This window comes from Crocuta crocuta, unplaced genomic scaffold, assembly GCF_008692635.1.
Source record: "Crocuta crocuta isolate KB4526 unplaced genomic scaffold, BGI_CrCroc_1.0 scaffold912, whole genome shotgun sequence".
NCBI lineage: Eukaryota > Metazoa > Chordata > Mammalia > Carnivora > Hyaenidae > Crocuta > Crocuta crocuta.
In genome coordinates this window covers 31,037-53,369 of record NW_027531033.1, presented here as the reverse complement: position 1 = coordinate 53,369, position 22,333 = coordinate 31,037, and the positions used below count along the sequence as shown (strand labels likewise).

Here is a 22,333-nt window from a genome sequence, read left to right as displayed (position 1 = left end):
ATGTTATCTTCTCAGTTGCATTTCTGCCTCATCCATAAAATCTAGAGTATATATATTTTGCACCTAAAATAGCTTTAATATAAATGCAAAAAAATTATAATTAGATCACAAAATCCAGATTAGTCATTGCTGCCATTGTTTCTAATGGCATTTTTCCCCATAAACAAGGTTGTACATTGACATTTCAAAAATATGTGGTAACCTTTTCAGAATTGCTCCTTCTTATAATTATCTCATTAACATATAGGGATTAATTAGGTATCAAAAATATTTCTGAGAGAGAGAGAAAGAAGGGAGGGGGAAATGTAGAATAATTCTCTCTTGCACATGCCAAGAGCTAGATTTGGGCCCTGAACCAGTGTTTATCCTGTCTTCCAAAAGCCTCAGTGTCCTTTCCTGAACTTATTTTCACATGAAAGTTTATTTTCTCATGCCAAATGCTACCAATAAGTGAATCATGATACCACATTATCTAATGCTGTGAGACTGGTTTTTGAATGTGGTACTTGTCTTAAATCCAGTGGGCTATGACTGGTGGTATGAGATGCCAGTGGCATTCCTGGAGTGAGTACAGATGCAAATTGACCTTAGTGTGTAGGACCACAAAGGCACAAGCCCTTTTTTGACCTAACACAATTCTTTGTTAATGGTACCATCATTCTTTTATCTGATAGCTTTTAACACTGAATGTTTAAATGTTAGCAAGGTATTGGTACCCATTATATTATAATCTCATTTTTAAATGTTTTCTAAGAAGTCCCAAACCAATCTGTATGCAAACCAGTGACATCTAAATAATAAGCCCTTTATCTAGGAATGTTATCTTCACATTTTTTTGCTGAACTGTGACCTATATCACAAACCAAATAATGGCTTTTTAAAACGATATCTTTAAAAGGATACCCAAATAATCCTTCACTCATATATATCTCTGAATAGAGAAAATGCCTTTCTTTCTTACATCTCAGTGATATTATTGCATTATAAGGCATTTTAAGATTATGGCTAGTTGGCTCAGTGCAGTCATGTGGTGTTAATAAGGCCAAGGTTATGGAGGCCAGTTAGCTTTGTTTTGTGTACTGACCACAGACTCCCGGGAATCAGTTGAGAGAAAGCACAGAGGAGAAAGGTACCATAGCAAAATCTCAGCACTTCTTATAGTCTACCCCTCTATGGGACAGGCAAGATATGTTCCTTGGGAATCATCATCTCATAATAATAGCGTGGGAGGCCCTGACACCTACTTCTGAATAAAGTATTCCTGACATTTAGGCATTAACTTTGCATTATAATCCCCCATCATACCATTGATTTGGTGTGTAACCTTCATCACTAAAGCAGAAATAATAGGATAGAGTGAAATAGGCTTACCTCCCAGGGATGTTGTATGAATTAGCAAATTAACAAGTGTAAAGTGTTAGCATTTATGTAAGTGCTAGTGGTTGTCATTATTTCTAGGGACCTAGTCTCATTTCAAATAGAGAATCTAAGTATATTATGCTTTTGTCAGAAAAAGATTTTCACCCACATCAATTGCATTTAAGCTGAGCATAAAACAGAGGCGATAATAACGTAGTAGTGATCATCACAATGCAGAGCTGTAAACCTTTTTTCTATTAAAGCTAAAACTATTTTGAGCAACTACCAATGCTTTTAAGCTTTGCTTCCCAAGCTTTGTGCCAACAGTTATCTGTACAGTGATTATTCTTCCTGTGATGGGTGCAGAGAATAGGACCTATTTATTATTCATTCCCATAATGACTGTATAATGTATTGAATATGTTTACATCATACTCAGTACCCGGTTTGATTGCCACACACTGCAATCATTGTTAAAAAATAAAAACTCTTTTCTGCTCTGCCTACCCTGGTATTCTCTAGAGGTAGCCAACATACAGATTTAAAACTCATGGGGGATTGAAGTGCTTTACAACAAAAGGCACTGTACATAGATCCTTTCAATTTGACATCTTTACCAAGGAATTTTGTTGTCACCTGCAATTTCCATGGAGACTGTGCTTGAGAGAATGAATGCTTTCATTTCTTTCATCACTCTGACTTCACTTATCAAGAAAAGTTATTTATTGCTGATTGCAGGACTCTTGAATTCAGCCTGAGAGCTGCAGCATGAACTCCTCAGATCTGAGCTCCTTCTTACTTATTTACATATTCATTTGAAGTGATTCAGGACTATTTGAAAACCTCTCTTGACCCAACATTGTTCAATAGCCAAGATAGAAGGCTCACTGTGTTTTTGGTTCTCTTTCTCTTTGTCTTAACAGATAATAGACGAGTACCTTTGGAAAGGTCACGCTCTCGCCACAATGGAACTATCTCATCTAAGTGATTCCTGATGCCAAGGACTATGAAAACAAAATCATAAATTTTGAGAAGAACAAAACATCCACTCAAGGGATAGAGAGGAAATATGTGCATTTCTGCAAAGATCAAGCTTAGCTGGGTGAAATAGCATGTATTTGAAAAGCTATTGCAATACTCCTCTCACAATAATACTAATACAAACACAATTACAAAGATTATAAAATATGCATTCCATTTTAATGTAAAGATGTGTATTATTTGTTATTGCATGTGACCTGATGGTGATGACAAAAAAGGTGAAAAATTTAGAAACAGTCTGCCAAAAAATTATAATGTTGTTCAAATTTATAGATCGCCCCCTCCAAAAAAAAAAAAAAAAGGAAAAGAAAAGAATAGAAAGAATTATTCAGTGTCTACTTCTGATTCCTATTACATGGAAAAAGAAAGGCTAATAAAAATGTGTGTGTTAACAATTTAGAGAGACACTAGCTAATATTGCACACTATGCTAGAGAAGCCATTTTGGAAACTCAAAAAAATGTACTCCTTCAACCCCATGAATTTATTTTGAGTCTTATCTCAAGCAAAAGCTGATGGATTCATCTGCTTTGGCTGAAATTAAACTTATCATTAATCTAGGGTTTCAGCATGATGTTGCAGATGCTTATTGCTAAAAATAAACCAGAGTTTAACAGAAGCAGTTAGAGAAAGTGATTTAAACTTTATTTAAAGAGGTATTTTCTAATTATTCACATATACCTACTTTATAGAAATACTTTATATGGCTATTTTTGAGGAAAACCTCACATTTTACTGTTTATTCTGAGATGAACCTCAACATTCTATCACCTTTATTTAGATTTTTTTAAAGTAAATATTGATCCCTATTCTCTGTGGTTTATTCCTTCACTCTATTGCTTCTTTCTCCCATGACCCCCTTGAAAGCAGGGAATAAAGCTCTAAAAGACCTGAGGGGAAAAAGATTTCTCTCTGCAGGCAGCAGAAAACTGTCTGAAAGGTCAACTGTTTTATCTGCCTTTCTACTTACTCCCCTTTCCAATTCTGCCTTGCTGGTATGAAGAAGTAAAAAATTATATGTATGTATGTGTATATATGTGTATATATTTATATCTCCTTCTACAATAATTCCACATCCCAGTGACTAAGTGAACTTACTAATCATCATCATACTTACTTACCTTATATTAACAAATTAAAATGACACTGCCAAAACAACCCTAGTAGCCAAAAACAGGCTCTATATTTTTCTTAAATAGATGAAGGAATAGAAGTTATACCTAACTTGTCTGTTACTTTAAAATATGCATTGAAATAATATGGTATAATTTCTCTGGAGTGTAATTTCAAGACTAATCCATGCAGATGATTGTGTTTACTGTAAAAAAAATCTTATATGTATATTTCTTATATAGAAAATCCTATTTCTACTTCTCCAAAGCACATTATAGACATTCAGAAAGAACAAGCAACTGGCTTGGCAAGTCACCATTTGAAATAATGTAAACAAGTGACCAATAATTCACAGTTTCCTTTATATATAGATGTATAATGATTCAAACTGCTACCTTTTACTCCAGTGCATTCTTACTGGGGTATTACATTTTAAAATTCTCTGAAGCTGCTACAATAGAGAAATCAAAAGTAATACCAGTATCTGAGATTTTACAATTGTATCCTATCTTTAAGGCACACATATGCATACACAAATAAGTTTAAGGGGAATATCATTTTCGTACACTGTTTCTTAACAACAACAAAGATTTACAAATTTATGCAAATAATGAATGTGTTTATTTTTTACTTCACAAAGTCTTTTCTGACATCTTCATGTTATGGCCTGAATCTTTTGATAGCTTTTCAGGCTGTAGGAAAATGATATTTTGAAATATTAACCGTGACTAAAATTTAGTGGCATTTGCCATTCCATATTATCAAGATGGTCAAGTTAGAAATACTGATGTGTATTACCTTTTCCAGATGTGAACTTGCCTTATTTTTTAGTTTGTGAAAAAAATTGAATGGAATACCATTATTAGTATATATATTTGTATTTAGAGAAATCGCACATGGTTTTCACAAACAGTATGGGACCTCTTAGGGTCTTTTGTGAAATTCCAATAATTTAGTTGAAGGATTTGCTTCCCAGGTTTATAGTGGTCCTGCTTTAGCCATTTGCAATTTTGTTCTAGACTGAAAATTATCACCAACAAAAGTACATAGTGACATTTTTAGTATAGAACCAAAAACTAAGGTCTTTTTTAGGTTTATTACTGCCACAGTGAGAAGCACCAATTTATGCAGATTTTCTTCGGAATGGTTTTTAAAACTGCAAAATCCTTAAAATGTTTACTAGTTCATTAGTTTCCTTTGTCTGCAAGGTAACAAATTACCACAAAATGATGGCTTATCACATCAGAAATATATTCTCTCGTGGCAAGATGTCCAAAATAAAGGGCCATGCTCCCTCCAAAGTCTCTAGAGGAAAATCTTTCCTTGCCTCTTCCAAGATATAGTGGCTACTGGCCTTTCCCTGGGTTATGGCTACATCTCTCTCTGTTCCATCTTCACATATCTTTCTCCTCTGCATATATAATCTTCCTATGCTTCTTTTATAAGGATGCTTTTGTTAGAATTTAGGGCCCGCCCAGATAATCCAAGATAATTTCATCTGAAGACCCTAAACTTAATTAAATCCTATAAGACTCTTTTTTCCAATTAAGTAACATTCACAGGTTCTAAGAGTTAGGATGTGGACATATCTTTTTGGAGGTACCCCCAGCCCATTACAGCTTGCCCTTTGCCCCCCCATTTGTATCTGTCCCATGTACAAAATATATTCACACCATCTCAACATTACCAAAAGTCTCAACCCATTATAGCGTCAACTCTAAGTCTAAACTCTAATCCAAACATCATCAGTTCAATAGTCCCAAATCTCATCATCTAGATCTCTAAATCAGGTATAGGTGAAAATCCTGGGGCAAAATTTCTCTCCAAATGTCAGTAATGGGTAGAGGCTGGAAAAAACTGTGATGTATGTGATAGAAAAAAAAAAAAAACCAACATACACTGTAACAACAACTTATCTGCTTCCAAACTTATCTGCTTGGTGGGACAAGCATAGGACAATAGTTATAGATATTCCTATTCCAAAATAAAGAAAATGGAAAGTAGAAAAAACCCACATGGCCTAATGACTTTCAAAATTCAGCTAGGCAAAATCCCCTTATGTTTCGTGGCCTGACAATAATCCCCCTTATTTCAGGACTATACCCCTTAAGCCTTCAGTTCTGGCCTCTTGGCTCATGGATCAAGTCTCTGTCTCTGTGCCCATGGTTTGCACTTCTGTCTCTGCTCCCCTGTGTGGGCCTCTGCCTCTGAACCTTGCAGTTCTGCTCCAAGAATGGCCCTTTATACTGAGAGTAGCACGTTTGCAGCCTTATCATCCTGTTCCTTGCCTGTAAAATTTTGGTAGTCTGACAACCTTCTGTTATTTTGTTACATCTCCATCTTTTTCAGGCAAAACTAGAACTGTTTCAGCCAGTATAACATTCTCAAAAAGTTTGTCGGCCTCCCATTTATGTCAAATTGATTCAATATTGAGGTGAGACTCCTCACAGATCTTTGGTGGATAATGCCATCTCTATTCTTGACTTCTGTTGATATGGTCGAGTGGATCCATGAGTCTGCCATCTCTTCAAACTAGCCAGAGGCTGGCTTTATATCCAGGGTACACTATATTAATAGTGACTCTCCTAATTTTAGCATCTTTTGCAATCTGAATATTCAGGCTCAAAATTACCTCAAGTATGAAGTGCTGGTTCCTTTCTGCTTAACACCTATTTCCTCAATTTCTCCCTTTCTCCTTGTATTTTACCATAAGCTCAAGAAGAAAATAGGCCCTACATTTGACACTTTGGTAATATCCTCAGCTAAGTATTTAAGTTCATTACAAATTCTATTTTCCACACAACTCCTGGAAACAATTCAGATAAGCTCGTTAACAAGGATCACCTTCCCTCAGGTTTCCAATAAAATGTTCCTCAGTTCCTTCTGAGCTCACCAGAAGCATCTTTAACATTCATATTTCTAACAGCAGTGTATGTTTTTATTTTCTATCACATACATCATAATTCTTCCAGCCTCTACCTATAATTCAACTCCAAAGCCACATCCACATTTTTAGTTATTCATTATAGAGGTACCTCACTTCCTGTTACCAAAATCTGTATTAGGTTCCTGTAGCTGCTGTAACAATACACAAAACATGATAGCTTAAAAGAACAGAAATTTATTCTCTTATTGTTTGGGGAGCCCAAAGTCCTAAATTGAGGTCTTAATAGGTCTGTACTCCCTCTGGAGGCTCCAGAAGAAGATCTGTTGGTAATCTCTTCCAAGTTTCTTGTGACTGTCATTCTTTCCTTGGCAGTGAAATCTCTCTTTGGTCTGTTTTCACATTACTTTTCCCTCTATGTATCTAATCTACCTCTTCTTCTCTCATAAGAACACTTGCTGCAGCACTTAGGATACACCTGGCTTATCCATAATCTCCTCATATCAAAATTCTTAATTACATCTGTGAAGACCCTTTTTCCAAATAATGCAACATTACAGGTTCCGGGAGTTAGGACTTAGACATATTTTGGGGAAGACATCATTTAGCTCACTAAACTAATCATTGCACATAAATGTACTTTTCACTTTTTAAAATAAATCCTTGGTGCTTAAGCCAAGTTCAAGGTTTCCTCTAAAAGCTATTGTCTGCACAGCCTACTGCATGCTTAGATGTTAAACAGTTTTACAGGCTATTCTAAAATTTTGTTGATACTTTTGCTACTATGACCAATGCTTAGTTTGAAAAAAATAATTGGTTCCAACTCTGAGCTCTGGTGTTTCCCTTCTACCCCTTTTATGGACTCTTTGACTAAATGTCTTCTATGATTTATAATGCAGGTATAAAACTACCTCTGATATACAAGGGTTCTTTCAAGCTGACTTTAGATATTGTGAATCCCTCAGCCGAATGGAGAGGTGACAACAAAGCCTGCTTTGAATGGGTATTAAGGAAGACTGTGCCCATGCCAAGATACCCAGAAGTATTTCAGTAGCAAGAGACCTGTGGATTCATGCTCTCATTTTGCTTCAGATTAAATACCTGTCTCTTCGCAGGACCAAGAACAACTTGCAATCTATATGTAATGCATACTCACTTATTAAATAAAGTTAAGATATACATTAAATGTTGTGTTGCCTATGGTAATATTCAGGATGAGTGAACAGGCACAAACTAAAGTATAAAGACAGGATGTAAGAACATTTTAGAAAAAGCTTCAACTGAAGAGAAACACAAGAGTGTTTCTATAAGGACCTGGTCAGGTGGAAATCATGGAATATATTCAAAGACACACATACCTATGGGAATCATAAAATTTTCTTTAAGTATTTAGCACTTAAGACACTGGGTCTTGCCAGTGTAATGTAGAAATGTTTGCACAACTTAAAAGTCCAGAAAAGTCAGAAAGGTGATTTACATCTTCCAGGGAAGCTCTATACAGAAAAGTTTGTTTGTTTGTTTTGTTTTGGTCTTGATTATAGAATGAAAGCAAATGGACTTCAGATGCTCAGAGGGTAAAAACCTGGAAGGATTAACAAATGTTTATATGAGTAAAATAAGTGTGTATAAATATTCTCTGGAGGGCTTTCAAAAGAATCTCTCATCATAGGTGGACCAACTTGAAAATGGAGGGTTGGACAAGGTAATAACCAGATCTGTAAATGACATGAATCAAAGTACCTGGCAAGACCATTGTTTCCCTTGGAATTTTGAGTTGCTCCACGAATCAATACATTAGCTTTTTTTTTTCTCCCCCAGAGCAAATTCCTTAGTAGGGAGTCTGAAAACCTTAGTATCCACAACCAGAAGAATTGGAGCTTAAAGCCAAGAACTCAAAGGAAAATAGAAATCTGGAAATTGATATATGTGTGATGCATGTAACATAGTATATAGTTTAGATCTTTAATAAAGGAAATATATAGCAAAAGATCCCATTTAAAGACTGAATGTATTTAGATGTCTAGAGGCCTAAATAAAATATTATTACGGTTAAAATGCATTGTAGAGGAAAAAAAACTTGCAAATTAATGAAGTCTGTGAATCATGACTTTCTTTCCAGTTTTTGGTGATTAGCCAGAATTCAATCTCTAGCCATGATGGTAATATATCTTGGCTAATACAGGTTCAGCCAATTTTTCATCTTTTGATATTAATGATTAAAGCACAATGCCTCAATGGCTCAGTAGGTTGAGTGTCCAACCTTGGCTCAGGTCATGATCTCGTTCTTGAGTTTGAGCCCCCTCCCCTGCCCCCTTCACGGGCTTTGTGTTGACCACTCGGCTCTGCTCGGAGCCTGGAACTTACCTCTGATTCTGTGTCCTCCTCTCTCTCTCTGCCCCTCTCCCGCTCACACTCTGTCTCTCTCTCAAAAATAAATAAACATTTTTAAAAAGTACAAGAGCTCTTACTGTATTATTAGAAATAATAATAATAAATCCTTCACTTCTGTACTGAAGCCTCCAGTGTGGCTATTCTAATCATTGAGTGTCCATTCCGTGAACATTGCCTTTGAGGGTGCAATTATGAATTAAATATAGCTCCTGCTTCAGAGGTCTCATAGTCTAGTGCAAGATGGGACATGTACAAAAAGGACTGTAATCCAAGGTGGAAAGAAAGTAATCAATGTCATAAGAGTGGGATAGATAAAGCCTGTGGGAGTTCAGATAAAAAAAAGAACAAATCAGTTTTACAGAGGTGAAATATAGATATTAAGGTGGGAAACAAACATCAACATAGACTTTTTGGCACAGTGGCGTTTGAACTGAAATTTAAAGTGTAAGTAGATTTGGATATATAAAGCTTTTATTTAGTCAGTATTTAATGAGCACCTACCATGTGCCAACCACAATGCCAGACACTGAGAATATAACAATGAATCAAATAGATATGGTCCCTATTCTCATGATAAAGTTTATATTTCTTTGAGGAAAGAGAGAAGGCATGAGCCAAAGTATAAATTTTGATATGCGTATGTAGGGAATACTGAATAAATCAGTTTGCCTAGAATATAAGATCCATGAAAAAGAGGCAACAGTTGTGTGTTTGGGGCTTGATTTTAAAAATGGTAGGAAAACACTGAGGGATTTTGAGGAAAGCAATGATAATGGAGCACTTAAGGAAGATGATGCTGGAAGCTCTGTGTAAGACAGAGAGAAAGGTCACAGAAGGCCAACTTTTTTGGAGGCTATTACAATACTTTAGATAAATAATGAGGGCCTAAACTAGGGTAGCATCAGTGGGACAGATCCTAGTGGCATCTAAAGAAATGGCAATTGGTTAGATGTTGAGGGTATGAGGAGAGAGAAGATTCAAATCTGACACTAAGCTTTTAAACCTGAGTGACTGCTGGGTTACTTTCAACGAAAAAGTTGAACACAAGAAGAGATCATCTTTGCAGTGATACCCCGGATATGGACAGCTACTGCTCCAACACTTGATATGATCCTATTATATGTACTGTTGAATGGCTCATACAAGCCTTATATACAAGTAGCATCAAGTCATAAAGACAAAGCAGACAGGAGAACATGATTCTGAACAAGTACTTGCTCAGTGATTTATACTGATTATAGTAAGAAGGTCAAAGTTAGGCTCTCTATGTTGTGTTCCTTTTCTTCTTTTCCTCTTTCATGCTTTTTTGTACTTTCTTTTTAATAATACTGAAAGTGAAAACACTGAATGGCTGTTCAAAGAAACTGACAAGGATTGAGTAGACATTAAAATGTATTGATTCAGTTTTGGTCCCATACAGGGAAGAAAGGCATTTAGATAAAGTGCAATTTATGGAAAAAGCTTTAATTAGTTGATAGCTAGAACTTCTTAAGTGTCTGGTTAATATTTTAAACAATACATTTAAGAGGTTCTGGAACAATTATTACTCTCTAAAAGAACAGCAAATTCTCTTGTTTTACTATTTCCCAGGAATCTCTCAGATTTCCAAACTGTGCCCAAGTATCCTCTTTATCATAAANTCAACCATAAAGCCTCCCTCCACAACACATTCAATTGCTGTGTATGTGCGACACTGAACGACTTTATTCTAGCTAATATTCTTCAGTTTTGGAAGGGAACCTATTTTATGGATCTGCTCCATCTCACCCCTGCTCCCCAACCCCCAGCAAATATCTTGTGTTATTGTCTGTCTCTTTCCCTACAATACCCCAAATACCACAATGGGAATTCAATTGAAAATACCCAAATAGTATGAATTTTCACTTTGACTAGTTTTTGGAAACTTATGACATATATATCACAGTGGCCTAGACTTCCTAACAAAAATCAAGTAATGAAGTACTTTTTTCTGGCTAAACAACTGGTGGCACTTATGGTAGTGCCTAGGGGAGAGAGGAAAAGGACATGAAAGGGGCCACGGATAAGGCCCCTCAGCAGAATTCAGAATAATGATAAAAATCATAGCATCTGTTAGAAGTCACTGACCTTCAGCTCCAGAGCATCTGGGATAAAACTCTGACTTGATGTGGCCTTGTAGTGTGTGGTACTTTGTACTTTGAAAGGGCTTTCACTATTTGCATCCATTATTCCATCATCTACTCTCCTCTCAGTCTACAAGCATCCTCAAGAATCCTATTAAAGAACAACAGCAACCTTCCCATGAATCTCTCTCCTTCAAGACTATCAAAAACTACCTAATTATCAAACCATATGAATCCTCTTGTCATCCCATGTACTTTCTCCCACTCTTCTACAAAGAACACTTAGTCCTATCTTTTCCTGCCACTCAGAAAATTTCTCAGTCCTCTTTTTTTCTTCTCAGTCCTCTTTATTAGTGATCGTTTTCAACTAAATAGAAGCATATCTCCAGCATTCATTTGTATTCTCCCCGCTACCAGGGCCACCTTAGCCATTTCCATAGCTTTAACAAGTTCCTATGAGCAAATGACTCTGCAATTCTTTCTGAACCCCAGAACCATCTTCAGTCTGTAAATGATATCTTACACACAAACTCAGTACATACTCAACCAAAAACATTCTCTAGCAAATGGATCCTTCTACCCAGATTTTCCCTCTNGGAACCTCCACACTGGTTTCCAGAGGGGCTGTACCAGTTTACATTCCCACCAACAGTGTAGGAGGATGACCGTTAAAATGAGCAAATCAGAGGACTCTAGATGCTGGCGAGGATGTGGAGAAACGGGCACACCCCTACACAGATTTTCCCTCTCATTATAGGTACCATACTTTCCCAGTTTCTCAGGCTAGAAACACCAGAAACATCTTGTTTTATTCCCTCTCCCGTGACATCCAGTCAGGCACAGAAGTTGATCACCCTATTTCAGTCTCTTACCTCTTCAACCTATCTTTCATACCACTAGAGATTGCTTCCTAAAATGCCTTTCTTGGCCCACTTCAAAAAATTTTATTGTTCTTCCTAAAAAAATTTTTAATGTATATTTTTGAGAGGGAGAGAGAGACATAGCATGAGCAGGGGAGGGGTAGAGAGAGAAGGAGGCACAGAATCTGAAGCAGGCTCCAGGCTCTATCTGAGCTGTCAGCACAGAGCCCGACACAGATTTCAAAACCATGAACTGTGAGATCATGACCTGAGTCAAAGTTGGACGCTTAACTGACTGAACCACTCAGGTGCCACTATTGTTCTCCTTATTTAACAAAACTATTATGAGCCTCAAAGTTCTCAGGAACAGATGCAAATGTAACTTTCAAACCTCTTCACAATTCATCCGGCCCTTCTGTGCTGGATTAATCACCGCAGCTTACCAATGATAAACAAACATATGATTCCTTAATTTTCCTTCCCTCATTAAAGTAAATTGTGTTATTTATGCTCCTACAGCAATTTGCACATACTCTTATTATGGCCTTTATTTCATTCTGCCTTTTACTAGAGTTCCTTATCTGTCTCCTTGATTAAAGTATGTTTCTTGATGGCAATGACTGTCTCATTCATCTCTGGGCCTTTACCCAAAGCAATTGCTCAATGAACTAATGTGTAGTGTCAACTCTCAGTGAATTAAACAAATGAAAAGGAATGTTTGGTATAGGTAATGGAAAATCAGAGCTAATTTCCTCATCCAGGTAAGGACATAGTCTTCATTGTTGTCCTGGAAACTGAGGGTCTGCCTAAGGTCAGCACTGAGGACAAGCTCCTCCAACTATGGATGACTGGAAGTTGATTTCCAAGGAGTGCTTTCAGGAGCTGATGACTGATTGAAGACAAGGAGGAAGGTTTTTCCTCCAAGGTCCAGCTTTTAACAAGTATCTGCAATGTACACTGAGGGATTTGGCTGTACTCCAATTATGTTAATATGCTTTATATATGAGCCTCCAGCATCCAGGAACCACCTCCCTAAACAATTTAATAAGTGTAAGTATAAAGGCAGAGTTGTAAATGTAGAACTTATTTATAATGTACCAACCTTTTTATGATCAAATGTCATAGGGTGTAAGTGATGGCAATTATGCTGCCTGCTTCTTATTACATTTATTTTATTTTTAAAAGCACAGTATATCCCCATAAGTGTACCCTCTTCTGCTCTAAGTACCCTATCCTATGTGTTTTGGAGTCACAGATAACAGGAACTTTAGAGTCACAGGATTAATGAGCATCCCTGTAGCAAAGGAATTCATGGGTCAATTGACCTCATCCACTGACACTATACCCTTCATATTAGGTTCCACTGTGTGTTTCAACAATTCATGTTGTGAGATATTGTGGGTTTCTCCATACAAGGGACATCACAATGTAAAGTACAGAATTGTTGCTTCCTCCTCCCTCCCACACCTGAGCATGCAGATGTGTAAGAGTCCCTATCATATAGAAGCTGACAGTTTTGCAAAAAACCTTCAAACTCTTGATTGCCAGTTTTGTGTGATACAATCCAGAGCTACCTCTTAAGTGGTCTCTTGGAAGGTGAAAGTGAGGGGAAGTAGCCCTGACTTTTCTGGTTTGGATCACAGAGGCATCTTCTACACCCAGCCCATAATTCCCATTTCCAAGTAGTCTCTTTCTCTTCCCCTCCTTCTTGCTTCTCACTACATCTCAACAACCACTCAAAGCAAGAAAGGCAGGTGACTGTCTTACTCCCTATAACTAAACATATTATGGCAACAGTTCTCTTTTCTTTCAAAAGAGCACTTCTAGTCTATCTACAGGCTTCCTAACGCTTTCCTGGTATTAGGCAGGAAAACTACCAGGCTTCAGAGGTCTGTTGATGAGTGAATCTAATTTTAAGGGTTATGACTTTCATTTTATTTTATTTTTTTACAAATAAAGTGAAAGTCCTCTTTCAGTTTCCTTGAAAGAGGAGGACCAAAAAATAAAAATAGTAGTTAATCCTTGCACAGAGGAGGTTCTTCAGGAACATTATTTCCCCTAATCACAGAATCCCCCTAACATTTTGCTTTATGATCCAACAATCATGTTAACAAGCTATTTGTTCATTACTTATTCCACAAATATCCACTGAGCAACTACTGAGTGACAGGCATTATATAATAAAGAGCAAAAATAGACATGATCCAGGTCTTCATGAGCTTACAAGGGGAGCATGCTAATGATAAATCTATATATGATTACAATTGAGTAGAGTGTCTAAGAGAGAATAACAGATTCTATAGGAGAGAATAGTATATGTGTATATGAGTGTGGTAGGGAAGAGGATTTAAGTTAGACAAGGTGGTCAAGAACAGCCTCTCTGAAGAAGTGATATTTAATTGGAGACCTAAAGAATGAGTAAAAGTTAGGGGTGCCTGGGTGGCTCAGTAGGTTAAAGCATCAAACTGTTGATTTTGGCTCAGGTCATGATCTCACATTCATGAGATTGAGCCCTGCATCAGGTTCTGTACTGAGCGTGGGTCCTGCTTGGGAATCTCCCTATTTCCCTCTCTGTCTGTCTGCCTCTCTCTTTCCCCCCACCCCACTCCAGTCTGTTCCTCTCTCCTGCTCATGCTCTCTCTAATAAATAAATGAATGAATGAATAAATAAATAAATAAATAAATAACTTTTTAACATTTTTTAAAAAGGATGAGTAGAAGTTAACCAGATGAAAAGTGAATATTTGTATAGGGTAAACATAAAGGAAACAAAATACATATAATGGAGTAATGTATTAGTCAGCTTTAGCTAGGTTGTACTATTGTTACAAACAACTCCAAGCCTCAATTACCATAGCAAAGGTCCGTGTGGCAGCTACAGGTCATCTGTGGCTCAGTTTCACTAGAATCATGACTGAAGTCGAAGCCCTTACTTGGGACATGTCATTCTTATATCAGAAGGAAATGAGCAAAAAAATCTGAACCAAGTCATGTCTCTTAAAGCTTCTTATTATGTGTGGTGAAGGTCACTTTGGCTCATATTCCATTAACCAACACAAGTTCTATGACCAAGCACACATCAGTTTGGCAGGGTTCATGGCAGGAAGCAGGGATGTGCTCTCTAACGGGAAGAAAAAATTAACACTTGGAAATAATGCAATCTACCACAGCCTTTGTCTGACTTCCTCCTACCTCTCTAGTAGACATTAATTTCCCAGGGCTTCAGTTTCCTCATCTCTAAAACTGACATTTAAAACACCTGAAGACATTGTTTCCTGCTTTCTCCTCTAGGGTTTTGATGGTTTCCTGTCTCACGTTCAGGTCCTTTATCCATGTTGAGTTTATTTTTGTGTATGGTGTGAGAAATTGATCCAGTTTCATTCTTCTGCATGTTGCTGTCCAGTTCTCCCAGCACCATTTGTTAAAGAGGCTGTCTTTTTTCCATTGGATACTCTTTCCTGCTTTGTCAAAGATTAGTTGGCTGTATACCTTTGGGTCCAGGTCTGAGTTCTCAATTCTATTCCATTGGTCCATGTGGACCATGNATGCTAGCTTTGCCACTAAGTAGCTGTGTTACTTTGTGCAAGTTACTTAAACACTTTGAGCCTTGGATTATTGTTTGAATTATGTAAAATAATGTATGTGAGAACATTTTGTGTTGTATAATACCATACAAATACTAATCATTATTATATTTATCTCACTGCCATGATGTCCTCTGCTAAAATTCATCTGTTTCTCTCATACTCTTAATCCCACATTTCAGCTAGCCATCTCAAGACCACCATGTCAAAACTCAGAATTATCTTCTCTCCCAGGCAATTCCCATTCAACTCCCACTCCAGGCTTTATTGTGTTTATCACTAGCACTGATGTGCTTCTTATCACCAGGGTTATAAAGTTTCATGTTGTTTTTGACAACCATACCTCCACTCAGTTGTGTCAATTCTCCCTTCACAGTGTAGTATACATGGATCTCTTTCTGATTTTAAAACCACCACCCAAGCCCTGACCCTTGTATCCTTCTCCTTGATTACTGTAATAAATACTCTGTCTGCCTATACTTTCACCCCTGTTTAAAGTAGTCGTTTGATTATCTGATTCCCACACTCAAATCCCCATAGTCGCTCACAAATGAATAGAAAATTAAAGTGCAAACTCTTCAGCTCAGTAGTCAACATCCTCCAAAATTTGGCTGAGCTCAGTTTTTCCAAACTTNATCAGCACTGGCAAGCCACAAATGTAATTTTAAATTATCTAGTAGCTACCTTTTTAAAAAGTAAATAGAAACAAATGACATTAACTTTAATATATCTAAAATAGTACCTTTCAACATGTAATCAATATAAAAATTATTAATGAAGCACTTTACATTGTTTTTCATACTATCTTTTCAAAAACCCATGAGAATTTTATACTTAAAGCACATCTCAATTCACATGTACTAGCCACACTTCCGATGCTCAGTAACCATATGTGGCTACTGGCTACTATATTAGATAGCACAGACCTAGCCCCCACCCTGTGTCTCAAGGAAAACTCTTTCTCTGCTTGAAATACTGCCCATTCAAACCATCACCTGTGGAAATCCTGCCTTCCAAAGACACAGCTTCATAGTCCACATGCTCTAAGAAGTCTTCCAAGATTGTCTCAACTTATGTTCATCTTTTCCCCTACATAATCATAAACATCATTTTGTCATATATCTCTAAATGTTGTGAGTAGATAACACATTCATTTGTTTCAAAACTCAGGGAGTATCAAAGGGTATGCATATAATGACACCTCCCTGCCATCCACGTTAATTCTCTCCGCTGGAGGCAATCGATATTCTCAGACTTTTGTGTATGCTTGCAGATAAATCTTATACAAAATATAAGATATACACGCACACACATATATGCATATATACATATATATGCATTTCTTCCTTCCATCCTTTTTAAACAAATGGCTGTGTATTAAACTTATTGCTCTATACCTTACATTTTTGTATTTAATAGTCTATATTGGATATAATTCCATATTAGTAAATTGTTTATCTGTCTCCTTGACAAGGCTTTTAATTCTTAAAGAATATAGATTTTTGTCTTTTTTTCCCTCTGTCCTTACATAGCTCTGCATCTTGGACTCTGGCAACTGTGCTGAATATTTAGTAAATGTTTGTTGAATTGCTCAAAGTGTTCCAGATTGATCATGTTAAAATACTCTTTTGCATATGGTATCCCCATCTCCATCAAAAGATCATTAACTTCTAATTGCCCACAGGATAGATTTCACATTGAAGAACGTTCTGACCCAACCTTCCCTTCTAAAGTAATCTCTACTCTTCTCCAGAGATACACCCTTTGCTTTAAGCAACAGGTGTCTTCACTGGAGTTTTGCCACAGGTTGATATGTATGGTTGTGTGTGTGTGTGTGTGTCTGTGTGTGTGTCTGTGTGTGTGTGTGTGTGTGTGTGTATTTCATTCCAATATTTTCCTAAGACCATAATCTCTTGAAAGAGTGGTTATGTCTAATGCCCTTATTTATCCCAAGACACCTATAACTTGGCAATATTCCATGTATAATTGATGAGCTTGGAAATGTTTTTCTTCAGACCTTCTCTCCCTTTCTCTTGGGCCTGAACTTCCCCATGCTGGATGATAATTGCCCAGGCTCCACATTTCCTTTTGGCAGAAACAGATGACAATTTGCTTCTTTAATCCATTTTTATTTTTAAATCATTCTTAAATCATTCTTTCTTAATTTGAGTGATTCTCAAGCCAGAGAAATTGTAGGCAGAAGCAGTAATAAGGGTCAAAGCACAAAATAAACATTGTTCCCACAGGGAAGTATTTTTCCCCTGTTTTCATGCTTTTGTCTAGAATTCTATTTAAATTTGAAATCATGAATTTTTCCTAGGTCTCAAACAATTGAAACTGCTTTAAGAGTCACCTCAAAAATACACACACCCTCACAGACACACCAACTATATGGGCACTCCATGGCCCACTCAAGTAGATACATAAAACTAACCATTGCCACAATCAAATGTAAGGTGGAGTCCTGTATGGGGTCCTATGAGACAAAAGGACAATAGAGAAATCTTAAGGAAATCCAACTAAAGTATGGATTTTAGTTAATAATAATGTGTCAATATTGGTTCATTAATCAGTACAAATATACCACACTAATGCCAAAACTTAATAATTGAGAGAAACTAAGTGTGGGTATGTGCAAACTCTATACTAACTTCACATTTTTTCTTTAAGACTAAAATAATTCTAAAAACTAAAATTTATTTTTTTTTTAATAATAATTGATAGAAAGATGGACTTAAGAGACATACCAAACAAATGCAATGCATGAGCCTTACCTGGCTTCTAATGTGAAAAAACAAGCCATTAAAAGGTACTTTTGACAATCAGGGATGATTGCTCACAGACTGAGTATCAGATTATAATAAGGAACTGTTGTTAATTTTTTGGGTGCAATAGTGGTATTGTGGTTATGTGTTGGGAAATAAAAAGACTTCAACTATTAGAGAAACATTCTTTTTTTTAATTTTTAATGTTTTTTATTTATTTCTGAGAGAAAGAGACAGCATGAGCAGGGGAGGGTCAGAGAGAGGGAGACACAGAATCTGAAACAGGCTATAGGCTTTGAGCTAGCTGTCAGCACAGAGCCTGAGGTGGGGCTCAAACCCACAAACTGTGAGATCATTACCTGAGCCAAATTGGACTCTTAACCAACTGAGCCCCCCAGGCGCCACATAGAGAAACATTCTGAACTGTGTACAGATGAAGCAATGTAATGTTTTGGATTTTCTTTAATACTCAGGCAAAAATGGATGGAGGAAGAGATGAAATAAGAATGACAGGATATTTTCTTTCTCCCCTCAGAACAAAGGTGGTCATAAAAAAAAGTCCCCTCAAAAGCAGATATGGCATTATCATGGCTAGGTAACACTTTACAAAAGCCAAATAGTACTTAAATGAGATAAGCTCAAAGAAGAAAAGCATGACAATAGCTACCACTTATTGAGCACTCTTTGCAGGTGCTATTCTAAAGCTTTACACTCTATTTCATTTAATCATCACAGCCACCCTGAGATAGGTTTTGTTATTCAAATTTTACTAAAGGAGTAAACTGAGGCTTAGGAAGGTAAGGTAGTATAATCAAGATCTCTACTAGGAAATGATACAGGTGGAACTTGAGCCCAGGGAAAATGATTCCAGAACACATGCTCTTAACTTCTAAGCATATTTTCTCCCTTATCTTGAGAAAGCAATTGCCTTTCTGGTATATATTGCTTGAAACCCATCTATTTGAACCTGTGGAGAGCATGAGTGCAAGCAATCTCATATCTGCCTCCCTTTGGTTTCGTTTGCCCTTCCCTTGGTGAAGATAGATATGTGCCATTTTTCCACTGAGCCTCTTCATACTTTCACTGCTACTAGCCAAAGAGGGCTCAGTATCTAGACTCTGTACCTAGAATGTTCCTTGTGAGTCAAAATATGCTCCATAGACAAGCAGCATCAGTATGACCAGGGAACTTGTTAGAAATGAAGTATCTTGGGCATCACTCCAGGATAATGAATCAGAACCTGCATTTTAACAGATTTTCAAGTGATTTATATGCATATTAAAGATTGAAAAGCACCACTCTCCATCTGCTGGAGTACTCCCTTAGTGATTCTTTGCTGGAGTGTTCCAGAAACAGGAGTCTAAAATCTATGGCTTGAAAGGGAGGGAATCATTTAAGCTGCTCCCTGTTCTCTGTCCTTAAGGAGCTCCAGAGTCAGTCAGTCAGAGGGCGTCCTAAGAATAAATCTTGCTGTCTTTAGAATAAAAAAATATGTTGGAAAAATGAAAAGACAACCACATGTTAGCCATCGTTTCCTTCCCATATTTCATTCATGCTCTCACACTGCCACAACACAGACACTTTATATAATGAGGAAATTTTTAATTAAAAGCATCAGAACCTTTGAGCATAGATAATCCTTTAAAAATTAAGTTTATTTGTATTTACAAGACTCCATTTATTTGGTAGTGACAATAGGATAAAAAAAAAAATCTGCCTCTGAAGGCATATAGAGGAATGATTAAACTAATTTACAATTGCTTTAATCTTGGTATATTAAATTGTAGAGTTTAACTCTTTCCATTCTGTTAGTCTAAGGCAACGTCAAAATATATCACCATGCTGCATATTGTACCTCTGAATAACAGTGGAAATTCATCCTTATAGTGCCAGCCTATCACCTGCATCATCCATGTGATAAATAGGGAGATATCCAGAAGCAGCTCCTCACTCCACCCCAACACCTAATTGCTTCTCTACTCACTCCTTTGCTTTTAAGTTAGAAACACGATGTTCAGAAATAAAGGCATTAAAAGCTATTAATTTCTTAGCTCTAATAAATTGACCAGACCAGAACTTAATTGAGGAATGCAGTCAGGAAAAGGACACAGAACAAGGGGATTTAAGGGAAAAGAAGGAATGGGTTGGAACTTGGGCAGCTGGGAGGGCCAGAAGAGGGCCCAAGATAGGCAGAAGGTTGTTGGTATCTACAGAGGTCACCTTTGCTTACTTCCTGGCTATGGTTCAGAAGAGTCCTGCTGGGTGCCATTTCTAAATTTTGCTGTGGATTCACCCCTATAACATTTAGGAAGCACATAGAATCGGGAGATCATTGGTATTAAAGTTATTATAAAATATTTCTTTTTGCTTCTGGAACCCCTGCCCACCATTGCTAACCCGATTCTATCCTGAGGTTTCCCACCTCTCTCCTTGATGATACTAGCTGGGTCAGGCCTGGTTGTGCTTTATCAATGACTCAGGTATGAGCCACTGATCAGGAGGAAGGGACCCTAGTGACAGGTACAACCCTTTCAAGTCAGAAGAATGGAATTGCTCCGTAAGGGACCATGAGCATTCCAGGTCTTTGGCGGAGAATTATGTCCCCATTATTTTACTTGTAGAAAAACCACACTCTTCATCTTCTAACCTTGGTAAGCTCTGCTCCACCAGTGATTCAGTCTCTAAGTTTCTTGAAGGGCTCTGCCAATGGCTCATCATGATCTGATATCCAGTATATGACATCAAACAATAGGAGATGATGATCATTGTATGCATATGATATTCATGTAAGTAATTTGTCTCCAGATTTTGGCAAGAAACATTAAATTTTAAAAAAAGAAGAAGAAGTGGCGCCTGGGAGGCTCAGTCGGTTAAGCGTCCAACTTTGGCTCGGGTCCTAATCTCACAGTCCGTGAGTTCGAGCCCCGCGTCAGGGTCTCTCCTGAGAGCTCAGAGCCTGGAGCCTGCTTCAAATTCTATGTCTTCCTCTCTCTCTGTGCCCCTCTCCTGCTCACGCTCTGTCTCTCAAAAATAAATTAAAAAAAAAAAAACATAACAAAAAGAACCATTGCTTTTGAATTGGAAACAAAGTACTCAGCAGCTAAAACATGGGAATGCAGTCCACTAGAGGGCATTGTGTCAAGTCTTGAAAGAAAGGAATTAACAGGAACAAACAGATGTGGGTCATCATTATTAATATTTCCATACACTACCTTTCTTCTAAGGCACTTAGTGCATCCTACAATGATTATCTCACTTATCCTTGGGGGCTTTTGATTACCTTGGGGGAAGTTTGGGAGGCAGTCATCACACAAGCACATGCTTTCTAAGAATTCACAAAATGCTTTTACATCTGGCAACTTGTATGAGCCTCACAACAGGTCTGTTAAGTTACAGAGTTTGTCATGCTCAGTTTGTGAAAGAGTAGTGTTTGAAAGCTTGTACTTCTAGATCTAATGGCATTTCAGATGTTTCAAGGGCAGCGCTGCTGTTATGGGTGGCACATTCTGTTCTTGAACTGCCAAGGATGTAGGAGGATAATTGTATGCTTCGAAAGTAGGTCATCAGAGGTTCCTTCTTTACCTCCCTCAGTCACTCATTGCTTACAATTGGACTCCTTATTGGAAGTCTGCAACCCTAAATGCATTATTTCTGTCTTCTTTCCCCCAACTTCAAGTCGTGTTCTAGCCTTCATAGTTCTCACAAGTCTTCATACCTAGATTCAAAAGTGTTTCTCAACTTTTTATACCTATACTCCTTTTAAATAAGTATCTTGCATTCTTCCTGACATTCTTCCCCCTCTCACCTGCTCATTGCAAAGACACTGGTATATACCCATTCACACCAAGTTAAAAGTGCAGACAATTCCTGGTTTGGATAACCATCATCTCTACCAGCATTCAAATTTTTACTGACCTATATTTTCTGTCCTAAGAGACCAATATGCTTACTTTTGTCCTCTGCTACAGGTAAGGTGATATAATATTGATATGATATTTCAAACTAAAGTATTCCCCCCANAAGTTACCCAATGTCAACCACAATTTAAAAGCAGATGATCTTTCCTTCTGACATATGGTATCAGAAGGTCAATAGTACCCTAAAACTACATCAAAATGCTTACATCATTCACCTCACTTTCTCTCATCTCATAGGCATTTTATCATCTCATATCATTACAAGAAGGGTAAGTATAGACAATAAGATATTTTTGGAGAGACAGAATTCAATAACCT

The 22,333-nt window shown here is 37.2% G+C and overlaps 1 protein-coding gene across 1 annotated transcript in view; it reads left to right on the top strand.

Annotated features, from left to right (window-relative positions):
• Positions 1–7,547, top strand: part of LOC144237342 (protein diaphanous homolog 2-like) — a 522,961-nt gene extending 515,414 nt beyond the window's left edge. Inside the window, exon 11 of the mRNA XM_077770998.1 lies at positions 2,283–7,547. Coding sequence (XP_077627124.1) covers positions 2,283–2,347 — 65 coding nt within the window. The 3' untranslated portion in view covers positions 2,348–7,547. The remainder of the gene's footprint in view (positions 1–2,282) is intronic.
• Positions 7,548–22,333: the final 14,786 nt, after the last annotated feature.